The sequence below is a fragment of the Hyaloscypha bicolor genome (genome assembly GCF_002865645.1).
Source record: "Hyaloscypha bicolor E unplaced genomic scaffold K444scaffold_117, whole genome shotgun sequence".
NCBI classification, from domain to species: Eukaryota; Fungi; Ascomycota; class Leotiomycetes; order Helotiales; family Hyaloscyphaceae; genus Hyaloscypha; species Hyaloscypha bicolor.
In genome coordinates, this window is record NW_020194619.1 from 79,202 (window position 1) to 101,596 (window position 22,395).

The 22,395-nt window shown below is 49.6% G+C and overlaps 7 protein-coding genes across 7 annotated transcripts; 4 read left to right on the forward strand and 3 right to left on the reverse strand.

The window, feature by feature from the left end:
- Positions 1 to 1,636: 1,636 nt before the first annotated feature.
- On the forward strand, positions 1,637 to 2,103 carry K444DRAFT_644514 (uncharacterized protein; the record flags this gene model as incomplete). Its single annotated transcript, XM_024884970.1, has 2 exons — positions 1,637 to 1,721; positions 1,784 to 2,103. The coding sequence occupies 2 exons, from the start codon at positions 1,637 to 1,639 to the stop codon at positions 2,101 to 2,103; spliced, it is 405 nt and encodes a 134-aa protein (XP_024733636.1).
- Positions 2,104 to 2,651: 548 nt separating this feature from the next.
- Positions 2,652 to 4,656, forward strand: K444DRAFT_33736 (DUF647-domain-containing protein). Its single transcript, XM_024871995.1, has 7 exons — positions 2,652 to 2,920; positions 2,972 to 3,063; positions 3,119 to 3,131; positions 3,187 to 3,250; positions 3,297 to 3,634; positions 3,682 to 4,569; positions 4,622 to 4,656. Exons 1-6 carry the CDS (start codon positions 2,798 to 2,800, stop codon positions 4,465 to 4,467), a joined length of 1,416 nt encoding a protein of 471 aa, XP_024733637.1. The 5' UTR covers positions 2,652 to 2,797; the 3' UTR covers positions 4,468 to 4,569; positions 4,622 to 4,656.
- A 171-nt stretch (positions 4,657 to 4,827) lies between these two features.
- On the reverse strand, positions 4,828 to 5,675 carry K444DRAFT_644516 (cytochrome c and c1 heme-lyase; the record flags this gene model as incomplete). Its single annotated transcript, XM_024884971.1, has 2 exons — positions 4,828 to 5,107; positions 5,155 to 5,675. The coding sequence occupies 2 exons, from the start codon at positions 5,673 to 5,675 to the stop codon at positions 4,828 to 4,830; spliced, it is 801 nt and encodes a 266-aa protein (XP_024733638.1).
- Positions 5,676 to 5,823: 148 nt separating this feature from the next.
- On the forward strand, positions 5,824 to 7,227 carry K444DRAFT_653951 (Diphosphomevalonate decarboxylase). The gene is made up of 2 exons (XM_024885912.1): positions 5,824 to 5,956; positions 6,002 to 7,227. The coding sequence occupies exons 1-2, from the start codon at positions 5,901 to 5,903 to the stop codon at positions 7,110 to 7,112; spliced, it is 1,167 nt and encodes a 388-aa protein (XP_024733639.1). The 5' UTR covers positions 5,824 to 5,900; the 3' UTR covers positions 7,113 to 7,227.
- A 3,291-nt stretch (positions 7,228 to 10,518) lies between these two features.
- K444DRAFT_644518 (L-Aspartase-like protein) lies at positions 10,519 to 12,269 on the reverse strand (the record flags this gene model as incomplete). Its single annotated transcript, XM_024884972.1, has 8 exons — positions 10,519 to 10,638; positions 10,837 to 10,926; positions 11,079 to 11,271; positions 11,340 to 11,380; positions 11,494 to 11,629; positions 11,728 to 11,909; positions 11,939 to 12,064; positions 12,216 to 12,269. The coding sequence occupies 8 exons, from the start codon at positions 12,267 to 12,269 to the stop codon at positions 10,519 to 10,521; spliced, it is 942 nt and encodes a 313-aa protein (XP_024733640.1).
- Positions 12,270 to 12,620: 351 nt separating this feature from the next.
- On the forward strand, positions 12,621 to 13,252 carry K444DRAFT_644519 (DUF1742-domain-containing protein; the record flags this gene model as incomplete). The annotated part of the gene is made up of 3 exons (XM_024884973.1): positions 12,621 to 12,734; positions 12,787 to 13,023; positions 13,076 to 13,252. The coding sequence occupies 3 exons, from the start codon at positions 12,621 to 12,623 to the stop codon at positions 13,250 to 13,252; spliced, it is 528 nt and encodes a 175-aa protein (XP_024733641.1).
- A 1,520-nt stretch (positions 13,253 to 14,772) lies between these two features.
- Positions 14,773 to 16,904, reverse strand: K444DRAFT_33808 (dual specificity protein phosphatase 12). Its single transcript, XM_024872001.1, has 4 exons — positions 16,632 to 16,904; positions 16,217 to 16,456; positions 15,603 to 15,944; positions 14,773 to 15,459 (listed from the first exon to the last, which is right to left on the reverse strand). Exons 1-4 carry the CDS (start codon positions 16,676 to 16,678, stop codon positions 15,006 to 15,008), a joined length of 1,083 nt encoding a protein of 360 aa, XP_024733642.1. The 5' UTR covers positions 16,679 to 16,904; the 3' UTR covers positions 14,773 to 15,005.
- Positions 16,905 to 22,395: the final 5,491 nt, after the last annotated feature.

A 22,395-nucleotide genomic window follows, 5' to 3' on the forward strand; every position in this document is an offset into this window, starting at 1 on the left:
TCGAATGCATTCCTTTTCAAGGCGGTACCCAGCATAAGGGACGCTGGTGCTGGATAGTTTAATCTGCCTTCATTCCATTAAGTGACTGGGGAGGTTGAGATTAGCGAGGACTGTGAATGGTTTTTTGAATGAACATTTCACGTTGACTTCAAGGCCTTGTGTGTGGTTGAGCCGTCTCCAAGTGCCTATCCGGAGGCATATATTTCCGCAAAGTCAGGTTCTGGTTTTTTTTTAGCTTACTGTTTGTGTATTGGTTTCCTCGTTCAGAGTTCGTGACAACTCGTTGTGCTCCACTGGAGCTCTAGGATGCCAGTACGGTGGGGTTTCCGGCAAGACGTTGCATAATTTCATGCTTCAATTGCAAAATTTAGTTATTTTCAGGATGCCTCAACCAAGAGATCGACACTCAGAAGTCCAAGGATCCATCGGATTCAGGAGTGGCTACCATCGACGGGTACTTCAAACCGCGATCAACGCTTTCAGCTAGAAATTGGATTAACGGTAGTAATGAAAATCGTTTTTTCTGGGAAGAATAATGCAAGGAAATGTTGGAACGGAAACAGGCAGAAAGGGACATTGGCTTGAGGCAAGCCACTTTTACAAAGTTGACTATTACTAACGCGGAAAATGAAGGATTCTTAACATTTCTCGCTTTCGGGAACTATGGCCGTTCATCTTGTTCTTTGAAAGACTTCTAGTTGCCGATCAAGAGCAAGCATGTACTCTGTTGGGTGTTGAAACGCAACTAGGCCATTCGAATATTGAAACGAACACAACTTGTGAGAAACGAACCTCGGCCTGCAGCCCCAGGTACTGCAACACTCACCTGTTGAGTAATACCAGGCAACATCTGCTGAACATCGAAAACGACTCGGGACGTTCAGATGATGACACCCACGAAGCCAACCTGAACCTCGGCCTTCCTTCTGATTTGCCAACGAAAGGTCAAGAGCGTTGGCCAATGAAATCGACGAGTTAGTATCTCCCCACAGCGTTCTTGCATTGCCGAGCCAGAAAAGTCAATTACGGAGTACAGCCTGCAGGAACCGTGGGGGTCTCCCTGCAGCACCATATAACCGATCAGCTGAACTGCCCAACTGCCTACATGAACGCGCCGGAGGGGCAATTTCTGCGGGGACGTGGAGAAGATGGTCTTACAGCCTACAGGCGTTTCAACTGAATGGTGTGATGTGACGGGGGCTATCAGCGGAGGAATCTCCCGGAGATGGCCGGGATCAGTCGACTTCTGCTTGCAATGCTTCCTTTGCGACGAATCATACAGTATGCTGGCTGCAGCTCCTGTGAAAAGAAAAGTCTTGGGTCAAAGTCTGACGTGGCTGCGAAACAGCAGCAAAAGGTGGTGGTGGTGTGAAAAGTTCGAAGTTCTCCGTGTGAAAGTTGACTTTTCAGCGCCCGAGTTCGGTTGTGTAGCCTGACCCCTGGGGACCCCCATCTTTTACTTTTAGCGAGCTCGAAATCACGCCTTTAAAGACAGCTTCCTGCATTCCGTCAACTTCTACACACGGCAACAACACCATCGCCAGCGGAGAAAGCAACTGCACGGCTTCGCCAGCAGCATTCTGGAAACCTGTGCCAGCTTCATCCACCGGATTTTCTCTTCCAATCCACCTTCAAGATGTTTGCGACTAAGGTTCTCCGTGCTTCTTCCGCTGCTGAGCGTGTCCCCATGATTAAGTTCATTGGCAAGCGCACAATTCCAGGTAAGAATCTTTGCCCAACTCTCTGGATTTCCTATCGAAGGACGCAGCTGACAATTACGTAGCTTCTGTCGACCACTCTGCTCACGCCCACCCAGCATCGCCTTCTCATGAGCTCCCAGCAGACTGGACCACCGCCCCGAAGCCCTCTTCTTCATTCTCGTCCTACAGACAACAAGCACAACAACACGGTCCTCTTGGGCGTGCAAAGAGCAGCGCTGATGGCAGTATTGGCTCCATGTCGGGACATTCCCTTGGGCCGGTATCTCCGAATAAGGGCGAATACTTTGATCGCAACGAGCTTCCAGCACGTTTCCGACGAACTCCAATCGACCTGGCGGAGATCGATGCCATTGAGACTGGCGGAGCTACACTGGTCTGCTGAGCAGATCCATATTTGGAAGAGGAATCCTGTACAAATTTATGTCGAACAAGTAAATATACCCTATAAGAGCCCGAATTGCTTTTCTGGTATCACCGGACGATGGGATGAGGCCAATTACGGAATCTGGGGAGACGGGGTAGCCAAGGATTCGCGACAGCTTGGCCGGAGGACATATCGGAAAGTGGAATCGGCGTTGGGGGGTGGGGGACAACGAATACTTGCATTGGGAGGATCAATGGCATCCAGGGCTCTCTTTTCTCGCGTTTTGAATGATATAGCATGATCGTCATTTATCAGCAGTCCTCCGGTTTTCAACTAGCTAGAGCTTTCAATAAAAGACCTCTTCCTCTCTTGTACTCACATGCTCACTTCACCTCAAACCCATCACGTGCTTCCTTACTGGCTGTCCCTCCTGCGGACGATTCTTCAAAGCAAATTCAAATATGTAGCGATAATCAAATAAGCTCCTGGGATTCCCAATGCCTATTTATACTTGGTGCAAAGAACATTTTGGAGCTTTGAAGGAGTTATCAAAAAGGCTCCCAATCCGCTTCTCAACTCGCTTCTTTCACAAACCCGAAACGTAGCCTTCTCAATCTCACAACAATTTACCGGAAACAAGCCAATCTTCTCCGTCATCTCAAACCAAGTTTTACACTCAGAAAATGCGATCCGATCACGAATACCACTCATCATGATCCAGAATCCTCTCAATAACGAAGCTCTTGAGATCGATGAGTTCGACCAAGCAAACAACCTCGTGGCAACATATATCAAAAGCCCATCAACGCATTCGGGAAGCAGGATTGATGTTATTGTCAGACCGCCCACTCATTCAAATTTATTTAAATATTGATATTTTAATCAGGTTCCCAAGAATTCAAACAGCTATGCGAGGAGCATCTTGAATGCGTTCTTGCCTGCGGGATACCCGAACAGTGTTACGAAAGATTACCTTGAGTAAGTCAGCTATAATTGAACATATCTGAAGACCTTCGTATTGAAACATAAACAGGTACCAGATCTATGTAAGAGAACTGCCACCACTGAGTAGCGGATGACATGAAAGACTTATTTGATTAGGACTCATTACAAGCCTTCTCAAGCTCGATCGCGGGGATGCTATCATCCAGAGCAGTGCTTGAAGGCATGTATTTCCCTGCAACTAGACTCACAAGACTTACACGTTAAAGGCATTGGCGTGGGAGACTCACATGCGTCTCCAACTGCCGCTCTTCTCCTCACGGTCCTTCAAGAAAGCATAGGCCGAATTGCCACCATTCTTTTCGCTCATAGACTCGGAACGTCACTCGAGCCTGAATGCAAAATGTACCGTCTAGCTGCCGACATTTTCAACGATGCTGCTATGCTTTTAGATTGTCTTTCGCCTGCGTTGCCCAAAGCTTCGAGAGTAGTGTTGTTGAGCCTGTCCAGTGTACTTCGTTCGCTATGTGGAGTTGCTGCTGGGAGTTCCAAGGCTTCATTAAGCGCTCATTTTGCAACTCAAGGGAATCTTGGGGAGCTAAATGCTGTAAGTTCATCTACTCCAACAGCTAGCGCAGGCTGATATTTCTATAGAAAGACTCAAGTCAAGAAACCGTCATATCGTTGATGGGAATGTTGGCAGGAAGTCTCGTCGTCTCCTATATCTCGTCTAAATGGGCAACCTGGACAGCAATGATCTTTCTTCTTGCCATCCATCTTGGGACGAACTACTTTGCCGTCAAGGCAGTATGCATGCGAACGCTCAATCGACAACGCGCCAATCTTGTGTTCTCAAGTTTACTTGAACAGCTTGACAACGATGAGACTAATTACAGCAATGACAGCAACCTGAGCAGAGAAGACTTGCCTCGGTTGGTGTGTCCCACTCCGGAAGAAGTACGTCTTCAAGAGCGAGTGTTTGAAAGAGATGGTGTCCTGAGGTGGAAGGGAGGAATACTTGGTTATTGTAAGCTAGGAGTCGATCTTAATACTGTGCTTCGTTGTTTCGGCCGCCCTGGTCGCGCGACGGGCAGCTACAGCGGAACTCAATTGCTTGAATTCTCAAAGCTGCTGGACATTTTCAAGGACTGTGGTTACATTGTGTGGTATGATCAGTCGAGGATGACCTTTCTAATTGTGCTAGAGGGGGATGCAAGCCCAGTCACTCTGCTAAAGGCTTGGATGTTTGCTCTTCAATTTGCAAAGTACGGCAAGATAGAGGGTAGGTCGCTGATTGAAGCACTTGAGGATACACGGGCATATTTGGCACCAATTGAGAGAGAAATCATAGATTGCCTTGATCAGAACTGGGATCTAGAAGTCTCAGCTATGGAAACGCAGTCAGGGACAAGAATCAGGATGAAGGAAAACAAGCGGTAGCTGAGAATGTTTGAGAAGGGATTGAAGCAAACTTCTAGTCTCTTGAAATTTTTTCATAACTGTGTTTCACTGTTGTTCAGGGTGTCTCTTTGGACTCGCCATGTGCCGCTATTGCTTCTTTATTTCCCGTCGACAATTCTACGTGTAATCCTTTTGGTCTTCCTGTCCTTCTCGTTTTGAGGTCAACACGTTCTTAAGAACCATTTCCTTCAACCCAACATGACTTCTTTGTCACCCCGATGACCGTCGATTGATAAGAGTTGAGTGAAGATTGTCGATTGTCCCAACAGCTATAGCTGTCCGAAGGTTTCCTCCAATGCTCATTGATGCTAAAGAGGACTCCTCGACCCCTCCATACACCTAAGCCAGACCAAATGCCCTTGCTCCACGCATTTTCCAGCCCTCCCAAGTATTCAACTTTGGTCGTACGTCCAAGAAGAAGTTTAGCTTTCCATTTCCCTTCCCTTCATCTCTTCCCGCATAGAAATCGATCACATATTCTATTCTCGTTCCACACCTATCCACCACCCAATCATGTCGGTCGAAAGGAGGAGCATATCCCAATAATGTATTAAACCTCGCCTTTGGGCTCATTGTTGTAGATAATCCAAGGAAGGAATGTAATCTCGGGCCACCACACCTATCCCAATTAGTCCCAATGTCTGAAAATACTGATATGATTCATACTTCTCCTCACTTCCCCACGGCCGTTCCCATTCTTTGATCTCTTTCCAAGCTCTTTCGTTGACCGCATTATGAATAGGCACAATTGTCTTCATATCCTTCGCGTCACTGCTATAGCCCTTCCTTTTCATAGCCTCAAAAAACATCTTCTCGGAAGGGTATATCCAGTTTCCACTCTCACTAACACCACTTTCTTTCTCGCTATTTGCAGGTTTAGCTCCAGCATCTTGATTGACTGGCGAAGCGCGTGGAATCGTAGAAATTTCGCGGTCGACTCCCAGAGATTTGGGAGCTTCTGGTGGAGAAGGAGTGGAAAATCGTGAGAAAAGCCCTTTCGGAGGCGGAGGGGGAAGTGTCTGGTCGATTGTGCTCGAGTCGCAGCTATTTCCTTGGCTTGCCAAACTCGCGTCTTTGGTCGCACCTGGGAACGCTGCTGTTCTTGAGGGATTCGATTTGAGCCATGCCGCACGCGTAGCTGGATCTACTGGGCAGACTTCTGCCGGATTTTCTGTGTCTTTTGCCATTTTGTTGTCGGATGAGAGCGCGTCAAGGAGGATTCGATGATGCCTTCATGCATGAATCTTTTTGGCCCCCTGAGCGAACATCGGCGAATCAATTTCCCGATTGGTTGACTCTGACCGCCTTGAAAAAACAAAACAAATCCACACCATTCTTCACTTACCAATTGTCCAAAGGCCAATTGTTGTCTTAAATATTCAAGGGCAACACAGACAGTCATTGATCTAAGAATGGCGGAAGTCTACCAAGCAAGCACGACTGCCCCAGTCAACATTGCAGTTGTCAAGTGAGGACCCCTCCCCCACACCTCACACAATATTAACAAGTCCAGATACTGGGGGAAACGAGATCCAAAACTCAATCTCCCAACCAATTCCTCCGTCTCAGTCACCCTCTCCCAAGTCGATTTACGAACACACACGACTGCCGCCTGCTCCTCCTCCTTCTCTGAAGATACTCTCCTTTTGAATTCCTCTCCCCAGGACGTGAGCGGTGCCCGCACTCAGGCATGTTTCCGCGAGCTTCGTTCTCTACGCGCTGCCCTCGAATCATCGAATCCGTCGCTCCCAAAACTCTCCTCCCTCCCCCTTCGAATTGTCTCTGAGAACAACTTCCCTACCGCTGCCGGACTAGCCAGTTCTGCTGCCGGGTTTGCCGCTCTTGTACGAGCAATTGCAAATCTATACGAGCTCCCCTCCTCTCCAACCGACCTATCATGCATCGCTCGACAAGGTAGCGGCAGTGCATGCCGGTCTCTATTCGGCGGCTACGTAGCATGGCAAATGGGGAGCAAGGTTGACGGCTCGGATAGTGTGGCTGTCGAACTAGCCCCCGCCTCACACTGGCCCACAATGCGTGCCCTCATCCTTGTGGTTTCCGCAGAAAAAAAAGGCGTAAGCAGTACATCAGGCATGCAAATCACAGTAGGGACGTCGGAGCTTTTCCAAAGGAGAGCAGAGGTTGTCGTCCCGAAGCACATGGAGTTAATGACGAAGGCGATCCAGGAGCGGGATTTCGAGACGTTTGGGAAGGTTACGATGATGGAGAGTAATAGTTTCCATGCTACGTGCTTGGATACTTTCCCGCCGATTTTCTACCTGAATGATGTTAGTCGGGCGGCTATTAGGGTTGTTGAGGATATCAATCGAAAGGCGGGGAAGATCGTTGCGGCGTATACATTCGATGCTGGACCAAACGCTGTAATCTATTTTGAGGAGCAGAACTCAGGTTTGGTGGCTGGTCTGTTCAAAAGCGCCCTTGGAAGTCTGGATGGATGGCAAGGGCGAGATATTGAAGTCCAAGAGGCAACGGATGTAGATGCTCGAGCTGTGGAGGTGCTGAAGGGTGGAGTTAGCAGAGTCATCTTGACCTCTGTAGGTGAAGGTCCTATAAGGACTGAGGAGTCATTGATTGCCGCGAACGGTGAGTCATTGAAGAAGTAAGAAAGGTTGCCCCTTGTTCATAGAAAGATATCCCAGTTGCATACTTTGCTCTTGATTTTGGCATGAGAGCTCCATTTCATAGTCAAAACTTTCCGAGTTACTATGGAGTTACTGCCTATCTACATTGGTGATCCTGCCGTGCTTCTCAGATCTTCAGTAATCCCAAAACCGAGGCAAGTGCCTTCCCAAGGACAGTTAAATAGCGGCCCTGCATTTAGAAAATGCGAGAAATCCAATGCACAAACAGCAGGTTGAACCACCTGTGATGCGGACGTCACTTCACATAGAGGCTACAGCTGCAGCCGCTGCAAGAAACTTGTCCAGCTTATCCTCCAAGAGCTTCGACTTCGCACGCTCCTCGGCCAACGCTTTCTCCAAGACCGAAATTGCGGCTCCAGAGCCTGGATTCCGAGTTCTCTGCAAGTTCAATCGTAATATGTCTCGTTCGTCCTTTAATTGCTTGTATCTGTCTCGCCACTCCTTCAGTTGGTCTCTTTGTTTGCCGACTTTCTCCTTGTTCTTCTCGATATCTTTGATCATTTCTGCTTGGTCCAGCCCGAGCACCGAGATTTGGTCGTCTTTCGCCTTTATATCCTTCTCCAAACCGCTTACTTTATCATGCAGCTTTTGGATCTTGCCAAAGAATCCCTCTCTAACTCTATCCGGTTCCTTGCGAGATTTGTCGAGTTCGCGCTTAACTACTTCGAGCTCAGCTTGTGTCTTCAAAATATCTGACTTGAGCTTCTCTTGTTGCTTGTGACTTGTTTGGCCAGCATATTCAAACTCTCTATCCTTAGCAGCAAGATCTCTGTCCTTCGCCGCAAGTTTCTGCTTGAGCAACTGCTTGTTTTTCTCCCTGTCATCATCTTTCTCTTTCAACAGCGCTATGATTGCATTGACGACGACGGGGAGTTGGCCATCAGCAATTGTCTTAGGCAGTTTATTGTAGCTCGCTGTGAAGTCGGGGAAGAGTGATAAGGCTTCATCCGCAAAGGTTTGAACCATTTTGATTATTGATTCGATCCGAGCCGCAGATCGGTCCTGCCATTTAAATTAGAATATCCTTCAAGGGTATTATCCTGGCAACGGAAAACTCACCTCCTGTTCGATTGATTTCTGCTCGGTCACCTTTTGTGCACGCTTTGCTTTTAGAAGAATCTCGGCGGTTGATTCGAGTCCTTTGGGGATGTCGTTAGTGTTTGGCCCCCAGAACAAAGAATCATCTTTGCGCGGAGGAAGTTCTCGAGGTGGAAGATCCATAACGGTTGTCAAAAATTGGACTTCCTCCAAATCAAGATGGACCGGTGCAAACATATATCTGTCTCGCCTGGCGGCGTCTAGTTTCGCAAGAACCGTTACTTGTGGGTGTTCTGGATTTTGTGAAGGTGAAATCGCCAGCTCTGGATAACTAGCTAAGGACATCGCACACTTGACCCAGATTCCTTGAGCGTGTGAGCAATGTATCAACATGCCCAATCCTTCGGCTCGGTGCTTTCGGAACTTGAATAGAATATCGGCGCAGGTCTGGAACACTTCCACAACTTGCCTGGAACTTGGATCTTGTCCCTGCGTCTTTGCAGTTGATCCGTTACTATCTTTACCAACGGAAAATTGCTCAGGTATTTGAGGTGATAAGCTAGGCTCGCCCCTAGGTTTCTCGGCGCATTTTGTCCTTGGGACTCTCTCCGAGATGGCAAGAAGATGCTCAACTTCAAGCGTAGTGAGTCTTGCCTCTGTACATATGTCAGGAGATGCAAGAACTCTGCGGATCTTTATGACGGCCGATTCAACAGGCTCCATGGACTTCTTGTGGCGTTTGGGATAAAGCAGAGGTGGGCACTGACTGAACCAAGTCAGGATAGCCATTGATTCCTTTCGATTGAGATATGTGCCCTGACTTGATGCTTGGTGTTTCTCCAATTTCTCGAACACAGCAACAATGGCGAAGAAGTAAAGCTGAGCCATATGCTCTACTTCGGACGGACCTAAATTGTCCAACTCTGCGAATTTACCGCCGAACATGACAACATGTGAGCTATAGTCCAAGCTTCTATCCATCTTGTAATCCAGGGAATGATAGTTGTCATCGTCGTAGTACTGGTATAAAGCCATGAAGTGCAGTAGTACCATAATCGCAGATTTGGTTCCTCGCTGGTATTCCCTGTAGCGCAGAGACCGTTCGAGAAAATTGTCAAGTACCGAGTTCTCTCGTCTTGGGAGAAACATTCCACCGCCCCGTATCTGTTCCCTTTCGGCGTTGAGCTTGATTTTGTTGAAATGATGTTCGTCGTCTCCAGGAGGGTTGGGAGGCAAAGGACTGCTTCGTAATAAACAGGTGAGCAAGGCCACTTCGGCTTCGGTCAAGCTGATGCCGACAGTCAGATCTTTTGCCCATTGGACCTTGGCACCCAGTATCTCGATTTGCTGGGAAATGTCTGGAGCAAGCTGTGAGAAGTCCAGGATGACATCGGGGTTGATCATCTATCAGGTAGTGCATTAACAATTGTTCATGAGAGGGGAAAGCGATGTGAATGTCCCAGAACTTGTGGAGCGTCGGGGCATGGTGGGGCATAGATGAGCGAAGGGGAATCACTACCTCAACATGGGACGGGTTGTCTACCAGCTCTTCCTTCGACATCTTGGGATGGGTGTCTTTGTGCATGATCGCGGTGTGGAGATGTGGAGTTGGTTGTTGAAGACGAGGAGATCAGTTGCGCGCCAGTGCCAATAAATAAATTAGACGCGAAATATGGAGGTGAATTTTCCATTAATTCCATTGTCACAGCTCGAACTGTCATGGCAAGTTCTGAATCCACAATAGTACATGTTTATTAGAAGTGAATAGAAAAGAAAAGCCTAGAATATGCTCGAGCACACTAACGTCCTAAATCAAGTCGCTACACAGATTAATGAAGGAGATAACTTATTTCGTCATGCTAGTAAAGGGAATCAAAATTTCCATACAAACTTCCGTTCAGTCAGGAAAATCTGCGCGGTGTCAAACACGCTTGTCACGAGCCCAGCAGTGCCTTAGTTGTTTTGACGAGTGGCACAATGTTTTTGTAGTACAGCTTTCTAAAGGGTTGGTTCGGGGATCAGGCTTTTTTGTTGAAGGGACGTTCATTTTGTGAGAGAAAACCTGAGGTTGTCAAAGTGAAGAGGCCCCCCTTTTCAATTTAGCGAGGCACGTGACATAAATGGCACATCAAGTATCGAAACCATTGTAACAGAATTTCGTGTTCAGTGGCCTGCTCTTGCTCTCTGAAATTGGAATAAAACGTAACAATGGCCCATCTGAAAGCAAAGGAATAATGTTTATTACGCCAGCCTGGTATCCGACATAACATTATAGAGCTTTTGTAAGTCAACCAATTTTTCTCCATTGCAACGACTTCAAATGCTTGACCTAAGCCAAAGCTGAAACCTTCGCGGTTCCACCAGAAGCTGAATGCATCTCGACGCTATGTTCATAATCAAAACATGCAAAGTACGTCTTCTCCGAAGCGAGAGTCAATCTTTTTGAAGTCTGAATAAGTCATTCGCTCATGTGGGTGCCTGTCTTCTTCAAGTACGCGACGCACTTCAATGAAAGGCGGTCCGTTCTTGACCAATATCGGTGGCCAACATGAACTAACTAATTCAAAGTGTTAGCATGGCAATTCCCGCAGTCATGTGCCAAGGATTGAAACATACTCGAAGGAGGCTTTCATCTTCTCAGGTCTACCGCCAACGCGATAAGCACGCCGGTAGCAATTTGAACGCTATTTTGAGTGCTCTTAATCACGTCTAACATGGGTTCCACAAACTCTCCCAACTAGATGAGGTGTCAGTACATCGAAATGGAGGCTCAACAGGGGAGTTCGTGAGAAGAAAAATAAAAGGAAATGAAGGGCTAAATCACATCTTTATTGTAGGCTTTTCAAGCGGTCAGTTATTGCGTAATCGACGAGCGGCGTGGTAACTTACTAGTACGGATTCGCTAGATTGCCATTGAAAGGCCAGCCATTTGCCAAACACCCTACCACTCTTACCCCTGAGCAGTTCGAGGCAATCAGGATTCTTCTTCTGTGGCATTAACGAACTTTCCGTGGAGTAAGCACCCGCCAGTTTGACAAAGTTGAACTCTCCAGTCCAGTAGATAATAAGGTCCTCAGCCCCTCTGCGGTATAATTAGCTTAGGGAAAGGCACCGCATGTCGAGGTAGCTGGGGTCGAAATTGGTGCTCACCTGCTAATATGGATCATGAGTATAGATGCCCACTGCATAGCCTGTATGACAAATCACGTGATGAGACAGCTCCCAATGAGTTCCACAGCTGAATTATAGAGGTCAGATTAGCATGCCATCACTTAGAGGAGTAAATAAATAATGCACCACTTACCAGCCTATTAAAGCCAAGCTCTTTCGTCATAGCTTCTCGATCCACACCAAAGCAGTTAGTGTGAGAAGGAAATGAAAAATACCCTCGTTCCTTGCTGGACATATTCTGATCGACCCGGACAATAACTTCTGGTAGCCTCTCCAGACCCTGAGCAAACACCATAGCGTAATAACACATTCAAAGTCTCCATTTGACAGGTTGGGTTCGCTAAAGATATGTGTATCCTGGCATGACCAGGAGATTTCCTGCTCTGCTCTGGCAGCCATGACCTTGAGGAAGTCCACTAGATAGCTCTCAACTCTCCTCAGCTCATCTCTCAGCCACAACCTCACGTCGGTAGCCACCTGCTCGTTCCTGCTTCGACTGGTCTGTAACTTTCCTCCAATATCCTTCCCAACAATTTCACCCAGCCTCCGCTCGTTGGCAGTGTGAATGTCTCGTCCACGTCAGGAATCATCTTGGGTGTGCCAGCAACCAATCCTTTCTCAGCCTCTTTCAGGCCAGTCTCAACTGCAGAGAACTCGGCGGCCTTGAGGATTTCAACCTTGTGATATACGCGAGCCCAGCAATACTGACTAAAATATCTTGGGCATGGAATGCTCGGTCAAAGTAGATAGACTCGTTGTACGAGACTATGAGAGGGTCCAATCCACTTGTCAATTGATAACCATATGCAGAACTGAAAAGCAAGCGGTGACTCAAATCAGTGAAACGACCTCCACATAATTTGTCTCTCCAGGCTTGCTGCTGGGTGCTCTGATTTGTTCGGATGCCATTGTAGGAGCAATTAGATACGACAGAGATGTCTGCAAAAAAAAGTATGTTTCAATGGGGAACCAAAAAGTTGCAAAGTCTTGTGAGGAGAGAGGGACAAATTCAAGCAGCAGCAGATAAACAAAATTTGGCTGCACGTTGAAATTTGAGACGCGGACGCGATTGCAGGGATCTCAGCACTGGCCGGCTCGGCTTTTAGCTCCAGCCTTGCGGGTGGGTCTGGCTAACGTGACTTCAACAACACCTCAACGTCGACTGAACTCTGCGCTTCATCCAACCTCCCTTTCAATAGTCGTCCACCTCGGACTTTGGGACATTCTTGCCAAGAAAATTGTCTTCTCTATCGTCCGACCATGGCCTCCTTCCCCAACGTCTACACCCATCGCAAGGTCGCCGACACCGCTTCCAAAGCCTGCGAAATATGCTTCAAGCCAAGCACCAGCGTGCTGGTCACACCTGAAAACAAGGTACAACGTCGATACACCGAGCTTACCTGGCTGGGCGTTAACGCAGGGCCAGGACTTCTTTTATGTATGCCCGGCACACCTCAAAGAAAAAGGCTTCTGTAGCCCAATCATCGACGAGGCAGCTGTGGCCGCCAAGAAAAAGAAGGAGATGGATGCCGAGGTCGAACGTGTCAGGAAGGAATTCGAGGAGAAGCAAAAGAAGAAGAAGGACAAGGAGAAGGAGAAAGGAAAGGATAAAGATAAAGACAAGAAGGACGATGACAAGAAAGAGAAGAAGCCCGAGGATAAGGTGACATATTACTGTGTGCAGTAGGCTCATTCATCAACTGATTCGCTTCTAGAAACCTGACGAAGTCACAACTCCAGCACTGGACGAAGAACCAAGAGTGTTTGCTCTTCAAAAGACCTTCTATCAACAGCGCGTTGACAAGAAACGGAACGCAGAGATCGCCAAACGAAATCGGGAGCGTCTACAAAACCCCAACCTATTCCCTCAAGTCCCCAAAGGATTCCCCTAACAAATACCTCCAGTATATCATGATAGTACTGATCAAAACGCGGATCCAAATCATCTACTCGGACCTGCCACGTGACCAAGCTCCTCCAAGTCTGGTCATGTTGACCTCTTCCTACAAGCCCCTCCAAGGATCGTTTCTTCCACGTCTTCGGCGATGCCGAATACCTGGGCCATTTGGTGCAGTCAGCGTCAACATGTACGGAATACGGTTCCTTCTTGGACCTAGACCCGGGCGTAACGCAACTGATGCCCATTCGGTGCTAATTGCGCTAGACTGCAAAGATGGGTTTCTGAGACACGTCATAGTGTCCTGAGGCTAGAATCATACGTTCACGAGGCCTCCCGTTGCTTACTGCATGACTCCCTGGTGATCGACCCGTTCGAAATCGGCTTTCCGCCCACGCGTCTTGATTTAGACAAGGATGTATTGGCAACGGGCAGGCCTTTGACTTCGTGCCCCGGATCATATCCTGGTAATGAAATAGTGATCATCGATCATCTTGTGCGGGAGTCCCAGGCTGAACGCTCTCCCATGCAAGCGGCCGACATCGAACGTGGACGGCATCCCGCCCGTTTCGATCCCGCTCCCCACCTCACTTGCAGAGCGTCCACGGACTGAAAAGCTCTTTGTATCATCTCTTGAGCAGGCGAGAGCCTGTGTGCAACCTTTGCATTTCGACGTCGTTTTCCAGCCTTGCTCAATGGGGGATCCGAGCTGGTGTGCTAGTGCTTACCATATTCACGCTGGAAATCAGCCACTTCATCTTGACTCGAGGCCTTCATTTCCAGCCCCTCCTTAAGCTGCAAAACTCATCAGGATTACCCCACCTGTCAGCAACTCGCTTGAGATTGTGATTCGGAAAGCCACGCCTCCAACGCCAATCGCCTGCAGAATCATCCTCGATAGCACGGACTCGGCAACGGGCAAGCCTTGAAGAACTTCGGAATGCCACCCGCAATGATCCTGGCAAGGCTCTCCGTGGTCAACGATGTGGTGCGGCACAGCGTAGAGAGCTACGATTGCATCATCTGTGTGATAAGCATGAGGGACAGCCGAAACATCTACTGCTTTAAATGTCAGAGCAGACCTAAGGCTTCATTCGGTGAAGCTCGTTTTGCCGTTTACTCAGCTCAAAATTTCATAGGGCGGAAGTGCGAGCTCGTTCCAAATCAATCTCTGTCTGCCTGCATGATATCTAATCATAACATTCGGCCCACACTCCATATTCCGCCTTAGCCGACGACCGCATTGTGCTTATGATCCGGTTACCGGTAGTTTGGTTCATCCGCCTTCTTCTCATGCGTGAGTTGGCTACGTTACAGTTTTGGCTGTTTTCATGCTCACCGCAGGGCATGGTTCGCCTGCTTCAACGTGATGAAGGCATTTAGCGTATTTGCTACCGAATGGAATTCCCTGAATTTAATCATCCTACAGTATTTTTGTATAGTCTTTTTGTCAATTGTGGTTTTCTACCATATGCATATCTGCGTTGGTCGTGCTCGTGCATAAGCGCGCCTTCATGGCAACCTCCTTTCGTTCACGATGGTTGCACAAGGTGTTCAGACCACTGTCTCTACTCGCTGCACCAGTGCAACTGCATCGGGAGAGCTCGGTGTTTCCGGTCGATGTGCTGACGAGATCTTGGGGGCCATCAAATCATCATCGCCGCCAGTGCCACAATTTCAATACAGGCCACCAATAGGGCCAGGCTCTCCGAAATGCTGCATAGTTCTTCCACACCGTCATTTCGATCCTATAGGTTTCCCTTGCCTCGCATACCCGGCGGAAGCCTAATACCAAGAGCAGTGCCCTTTCGTCCCCCACTGGCAACGTTAACTCCATCTGGCCCCTGACCCTGGTTATTCTCCCCCCTTTTCACGATCTCGTCTACTCGGCCCCTTTGAAGACTGAACGCTGGACAAACCCATATTCCGCAACTGCACTTCATGCCTTGCCATGCATAGCGTCCTATCTGGGCGTGGCATTTGAGATTTGGACACTCGAGACGGCTATCCAGGAGTCCTTGTTCGAGCGCTGGCCGCATCCAGGATAGGGGGTGGAGGAAATGGTGCGTACAAGCGGTGTGAAGTGGTGGCATGGGAAAAGAGTCGGTAAGTGAGGATATTGGTTCTGTCGTAGGCAACGACTTGGTTTTGGGAAGGTTTGGAAGATGTTTCACAAAATAGGGGGTTGTTGCGAGACTTTGCCTGCGGACCCATGTTTGTTAGCTTTTCTGTTTACACAGACCGAAGTCACTCCTTATGTTCCTTGTCTATAGCTTGGCCTGACTAGGATCGAGCTAGTAGTGCACATTGATTTGCGGGAGTTGAGAAGTGTGGGTGGGACATACCGGCATTTACGACACCTTAACTCAACCTCCCGTCCCGATACTTCGGTCTCGTCTTGCAGTTCCTCATCCTCGAACCTGACCCTTTCTGGTGCCATCCCAGCTGCCAGGGCGAGATCGACTTCTCTTTGATATAGCCACCTCTGGTACTTGGGGTGACCATCGATATCACGTGGGCAGCCCATCTCTTTGTAGAGTTCGAGTTGTGCCATGAAGCCATTGTTAGGCTCAGCCATGGGCCGTGATTCCCGAACTAGTGCTAATGCTGAAGACACGGTGTGGTAAGGATATTGTCGGAGAAGGTAGGCAACTATAATTGTTACCGAGCGTGATTTGCCCATTGCGCTGGAAAGGGAGTCAGTTTTAAATGGATGATGAAAGTATATAAAAGATGTTGAAAATGAGATGGAAGACCTGGGGGGAGATCGGGTAATATGTGGACTGCTGAAGTATTCTCATATACAAATGGGATCATGAACAAGCTTCAAAGTGGGAACAATATCTTGACTTGATCTTTCAAGGCATCGACGACATGAAAAGGAGGTTATCTCGCTTGTTTCTAAGCCAGAGAGCAGAAATAGACAAAAACAACAAGATATAACAACTGAGGAACTCACCAGTGAACTAAAACACCTCCTTTCTTGCCATCCTTTCCGTTCTTTAGACCCTCTTCAATCCACTTTCCCGTGTTCTCAAACTCTCCTAACAGATTCTCATCCTCCACATCGTCAACCTCGATGTTCAGATGGTCGTATTTCTCCCAATCCTCAAAGTCTTTGAAGTCATACTTGAGGACCGAAACGATGTGAGTAATACCGGTTTTCTCAAGAGTGCTCTTCCGGCGAAGAGTGAATATCCTGTTCAGATGGTCAACCAGAAAGCTAGAAAACCAGCAGGAGAATGAGCATTGAGGGAAATAAATCATAGACTGAAAGCCGAACGGGAGAGGAAACGATAATCAAGTGTCGTTTATCAGATTATGAAGCCAAAAGCGACTTGGAAAATCCTGCTGTAAGGCGAGAAGGTACATACCCTCCAACATACAGATTCTCATCCCCCGGCACCCGCGACAACGACATGTTTGACGGAGCCGGTCTGTAATCCAGGTTTGCGGCGGCAGACTTCTGTAGATCTTGAATCAAGTGTCGATAGCTGTCTTTTGTCTTTGCTGGATTCGATAGTTTCAAGACAACGCCGTCAGCTCCTCGGATACGCTGACGGTCGAATGTAAACAATGGGATAGGGGCAATATAGGGGTAAAGAGTCAGGTGATCGGAATATGTCTTGGGCAGTTGAGTGATTAAGGTGCAACTTTCTTGTAAAATTTCCCAATTCCATGTCTACAAGTTCAGGTTACGAGATAGTTCTGCCTCAGGCACTGATGTTAGCTTCTCCGGCCATCGAACCCCCTAAATGGACTCCACCATCCTCGGTACCGAGCATCAGTATTTGCATTTTTGCATTTTATTACTGCACGCACTCTGCATCTCTCTAAGCTTTAGTCACCGGCCCTGAAACCCGGATTTGCATTTGCCGCCTCGCCAACTGCCGTAACGGCTTCAAGTGTGTCTGCCTTTAGTCTCATCACGGAATCCACCTCCCCTTCTTGTGCTTCCCGACCTCGCCCTGGCCCCCGAGCCTGCCGGAGCCGCCAAACCGCCCGTCCGGAGTCGCAGCCTCGGTCAAATAAGATGGGAAATTTCCGAGTCGACCGCGGCGACGCGCCTCTTTCTATGGTACGTTGCGCTACAGCTCATGATTTGTTAAGAGTCTGATATTGGGTGGACCTTCTCGTGCTTGGAAAAGATACACCGACAGTACTTCACAGCTTTGTACCTGTTCCCCCGACCGTCGGCTCCCCTCTCACCCTGGTTTCAATAGCACGGTTCACAAGGCTGACGCAATGAAGAGGTTGTTGCACTCCACAGTCATCTTTACTTTTGCGAGTAATAGATTTTCTTGCTCCGCGGTTCGGACTTCCCTTTTGGAATAGGAGACCGTTACACCAACAATATTCATAATTACGCCACCTCGTGTTTGCTAATCCCTTCTCCCCCTGTCGTTTTATGTGTGGCGTTGAGACACCGTCCATAGGAACCCCGCATATGCAAGCAAGCCTTCAGATTTCTTGCTTTTCCAAAGAAACAAATCTTGCAGAGAGAAGAAATCCTTGATGCGCCGGAAGGCATTGGCAGGGCTGGAATACCCTACCCATGATCCTCACTCTTCGAATAGGTTTCAATTTTCTCCGAAGCCTCTGACGGGCTGACGGGCTGACGGTCGATCTGGCAGATCAACCTGGTCGGCGACCTGCCTCATCTGACACCTTCTCCTCCTACCCAGGTACCTGGAAAAACTTACCGCGTCTGGCCTTAAAACCGTGGAAGGGGCTGTTTTCCCCTCACCAGTGAAATCGAAAACACGGCTCGGTGGGTGAGCTTAAACACGCACGAGTCATCAGCCTCGTCCAGGCTCCTTGCCTCCAGGCAACTGCCGCATTGGCTCTTAGGGTTCATCATTTGCTGACTTGACTAAATGGCGTTCGCCTCTCTGTCGGTGAAGCAAGACTGAAGCGCGAATGGTCGGCAGCATGTGACTCGGCGGCGGACCCTGTCACCCCTCACTCCAATGAAGACAGCCCCGAATATCATCTGCCTGATGAGTGCGGTGGCTGGGGGAATCTGTCTCCTGGCTCCCCTCCAGATCGGGCTTGATTCGATGTCATTGAATTGCATCGAAGGTGCCTGCCTGCCGTTCTTCCCAGTCTTTCTTACGTTTCTGATCCGCTCTTCATCCATCCAGGAGATCCACCAAGGGCCTCAAGATTCAAGACGTTCTATCTTGCCGAGGGGAAGAAATGGGGTCCGGTCCATGACATCCATATTATTGCATTATTCAGACATCCTCGGCACGCTCTCCTGTTGACTGAGCCTCACGAGGCACAAATGGCTAATCCTTGCATGGATCCGGATTCGAACGTCCATGGAACGAATTTTTGGTTCCGTCCACGGACCGTCCAGTCTGGTATCTTAGCCCCACAAACTTGCACGAAACTGAACTAGGCCAGCGGATGCAGCAGCCCTGCAAGAACGCCGGGAAGCACAGTTTGATAGGCCCGTTCGTCGCGAGGTCCCTAAGTCCGTAACTCAACTTACCTTGTACTCAACTAACTCAAGGCTCGCTGACAGCAGCGGCGGCTTCTTTCCAACTGGCTTAGCCATAAACTCCTTGGACTTGAGAAGATTCTCCTCCGTATTATTGCTTCCCACTGCGCCCCACTGCGTGGTTTTAGGGATCTAGCCACGTGCGTCGCCCAACCGTTATTCCCTCCGCCCAGAGTCATCCGTTGCTCGCAGGCGGGCTGGCAATCAGCCTTGTATGCCCAGTTAGTTGCCGCTGCGAGGGCTTGCCTTTGTTGTTCAAAAAGGATTCGGAATCTCGGACTTTACAGACTTCAAAGAGACGAGCTTAGTCGGCACAGCCCGCCCTTGCAAGCCAAACTGCCTGTTGCGCGCATTACGTCGATGTGGGTTGGCACGGAAATATCATCGCGTCCCTTCTGCCACTCCCACCCTCCAGCCGCCATGCATTTCTGGGAGCTGAAGTCTTCAAGACCGAGTCCTAACCTTGTCCCTTCTATGCTATTGATTGGATACGTTTAAATCTTACCATTGTGCTGGGACGCTGACCCGACCACCCGATCAAATTGACATTGGGGGCCATCTGGCAGAGCTGAACCGCAAGGTAAATTTACCTTGGTACCATTCTGAGTATGCCGATGCCCCTCCCTCACCAGCTGAGGAGGGGTACATTTACTTCCTGATTTCGACCGCTCCTTGGCATGCCAACACAGGCAGCACTCAGGGATCCTTCAGGCTGCACTGTGACCTTGAAGCAGTCCGTTGTGCAGTAGCTCGTTCCCGACATCTGGACTGCACTATTGATGATTGGAATGCAGCGAGAGATTCCGCTCTGTCAGGCAAGAGTGGACCGCTGTGCACAGCAGGAAGACGACTTCCACCCCACATGTGCTGCATGCAGAAAAGAGGGCACGCAATTGGGTTGGGGGTTGAGTGGTCGCGCTGCGTTTCCGGGCCGAAGCTTCAGCTGAGTGTCTCGATCAGGACTTGACCTCCCAGAAGCTTGTTCTTGGAAATAACACTATTCAGTGGTCCACGGTCCACGGTCCACGCTGCGCTTCCCCGTCTATCAGCTCCATGATCGGAAGGGCTGCAAGGCTCGGACTCGGAGCAATTCGATGTCAGTCAATAAGTTCTATTTTCATATCGAAGCCACCCGTGCCGCGCCGGCGGCCAATCTGTGAACGGCCCGGCTTCAAATAATCTTAGGGGACCACAAGCACTCAGAGCACAATCCCAGGAGCGATGCATGGCTGGGAGCTGAGTCTGCATTAAGGCAATTATGCGAGGAGGCGTGCCTCAATGAGGTCTGGTTTTGTTGAATATGGAAGAGTAATGAGGAGTGTGGGCGCTGTGTGAATGAATAATAAGCACACACGAGGCTCAGGGCGTTTTCTCTGCGGGAGGCTGACCCGGCCTCCTCCCTTCGTTCGCTTTTCAGGGCTGATGGAGATCCTCGCCTCGCCTCGCCTCGCGTCGTCAGGGGGCGTCCGGTTGCTGCTCATGCAAGCAACCTCCCGAGCCCGTCCATTCGGTGGGCCTCTCCGCGCCAAGCCATTTCCACGTTGCCCTTGCCCTTCCTTTCCTCTCTCTCCCTTCCCCACGATGCCGAATCACGTCCGGCTGTCGAAGGGCTGGGCTGATGCAAATTATAAACGCTCTTATGCCCGATATGTCCCAGATATCGGGACAGCAAATGGCCCGAGCAGAGGCAAATTAACTATCTGATCGTTGTGTTTGCAAGCCGCCAGGTTCGACGTCGCTTCTGCTTCTGCTTCTGCTCCTGCTCCTGCTCCTTGTCGCCTTCGCCTTCGCCTTCGCCTGGGCTGGCCAGAGTTATGGTCCTCTGGGCCTTGGCCCAGGCACTCCCATGCATCTTGAGAGCGTGATTTCATGAATTTGGAACATCAGGGTCTGCAAGACCCTGACCATTGGACCAGAGCAGCTGCAGCCACGAACGTTTGACATGCAGATGCGCGGGCTCGAGGCAGGATTTTAATTTTACCGAGCGCGGGGCAGCCAATCCCACGTCCCAACTTTCCTCTTGTTCGAGGGCACTGAACACAAACGGCATCATCGACGATCTCGTCCGGCAGTGCTGGCACCAGACGGCCCGTCACTGATCTTTGCACAATCAAGAAGGGGGGTAGTGTCACGGAGACACCAGTGCGTCAGGTCTCAGACCATTCGATGCCTCCATGTTTGTTGATCGGCAACTTCAAATGAAAGCTTGTCTTTGCAGTCGCTCCAATGATGCTTCCTGGCTACGGAAAGCCGGGCTTTAGACCAAACCAACTAAGGTTCCAAGTCGAGACGACAGGACGACAGGACGACCTGACTCGAGCCCCTTCGACATAGCCTTTGCCAGGTCCTCACTTCCTCAAGCCTTGCCAATCTCAAGAAGTGCTCCGGTCTCCAATAAGGTTTCCAGTGCAAAAGGTGCAAAGGCTGTGCCTCAACACCTCCTGAGGCTCACATTAATCTTTTTAGGTTCAAGCGAGACACCTCACATGTCGTAGGTGGCTACTCTTTTGAGTATGGTAGAAACTTATAGAACTCACGGAGGAGCATACAAGGTGTAAATCCGCATACATCCGCGCCCAGGTTCTTCATGAGGTGATAGCATCAAAGCTCGTCCCCTCATACGAACAGCAGCTTTGGGATCAACTTGATGCCAATCACTACGATCAGCAGACAATTCGCCATTGATTCGTAACGTCAACCCCGTTTTTCAAGTCTGGTGGATCCAAAGGTTGGGGTCTTGGCATGACGGGTGGTGGCGCAGCACGAGCTTGAAACGATTCCGGGTTGGCTGCATCGCACAAACCCCCAAAATTTCTGAAGGGCTGCAGAAGGGCGGAATGCCACCCCAGGGTGTTCACTTACTCTCCCTCGATGATTGGCGGACTCAAATCCCTTCGCATTCCAGCCAGCAAGTTGCTGGGAAACAGCAAGTGGCTGGAACGGGTAATTTTTACGAGTGGCGTTCTGAAGCAATCCCTTTGTCTGGTGGTTCCTCGCCCATCTAGCTCACAAACCTCGGATTTCTTTTGGAAGGCAAGACTCCTGTGTAATACTGGACCATACCCAGAGATCTCAGTGGGCGCGAGAATAGATGTCTAGGAAGATGTCACCCCGAGGGGCGAGGCCACGCAAGGTGCACGAGGACATTGACTAATTAGCCGCTGGTGGTGTCGTCGTTCAGCTGCCCCTACGACAAAACGAAGTTCAGTTCGGTCACAGTCACAATCAACCCCGAGTCCCCGACCGTCCAGCCGGCGCGGCGCCACACGTATTCCAAGATGAACGCGAGCCCACTCATTTCACGGTTCAGCCGTGCGGTGTACACAGCGCGAGGCCAGCCAACGAGAGGAGGGCCCGCGGGAGGATTGGAGAACGGGTTGTAGTAGAGGTGGCTGGGCGGAAGAACAGAAGTGGCAAGTGAGTGCAACGGCAGCGGGAACCCTGCACGGGGGGGGGAGTGGGCTCGAGGGATGGCTTTAGGCTAAGAGGGATACGGCGTGTAGGGCTGAGCCTGAGATCGATGGGCGACGATAGAGCACCGATTCAGCGACAGTGCGACACACGGTGGAGGGCAAGAGGCCTGAGCGACGGTGAAGGAGGCACCCATGCTCACCTGGCCTGGCCTTGCACAT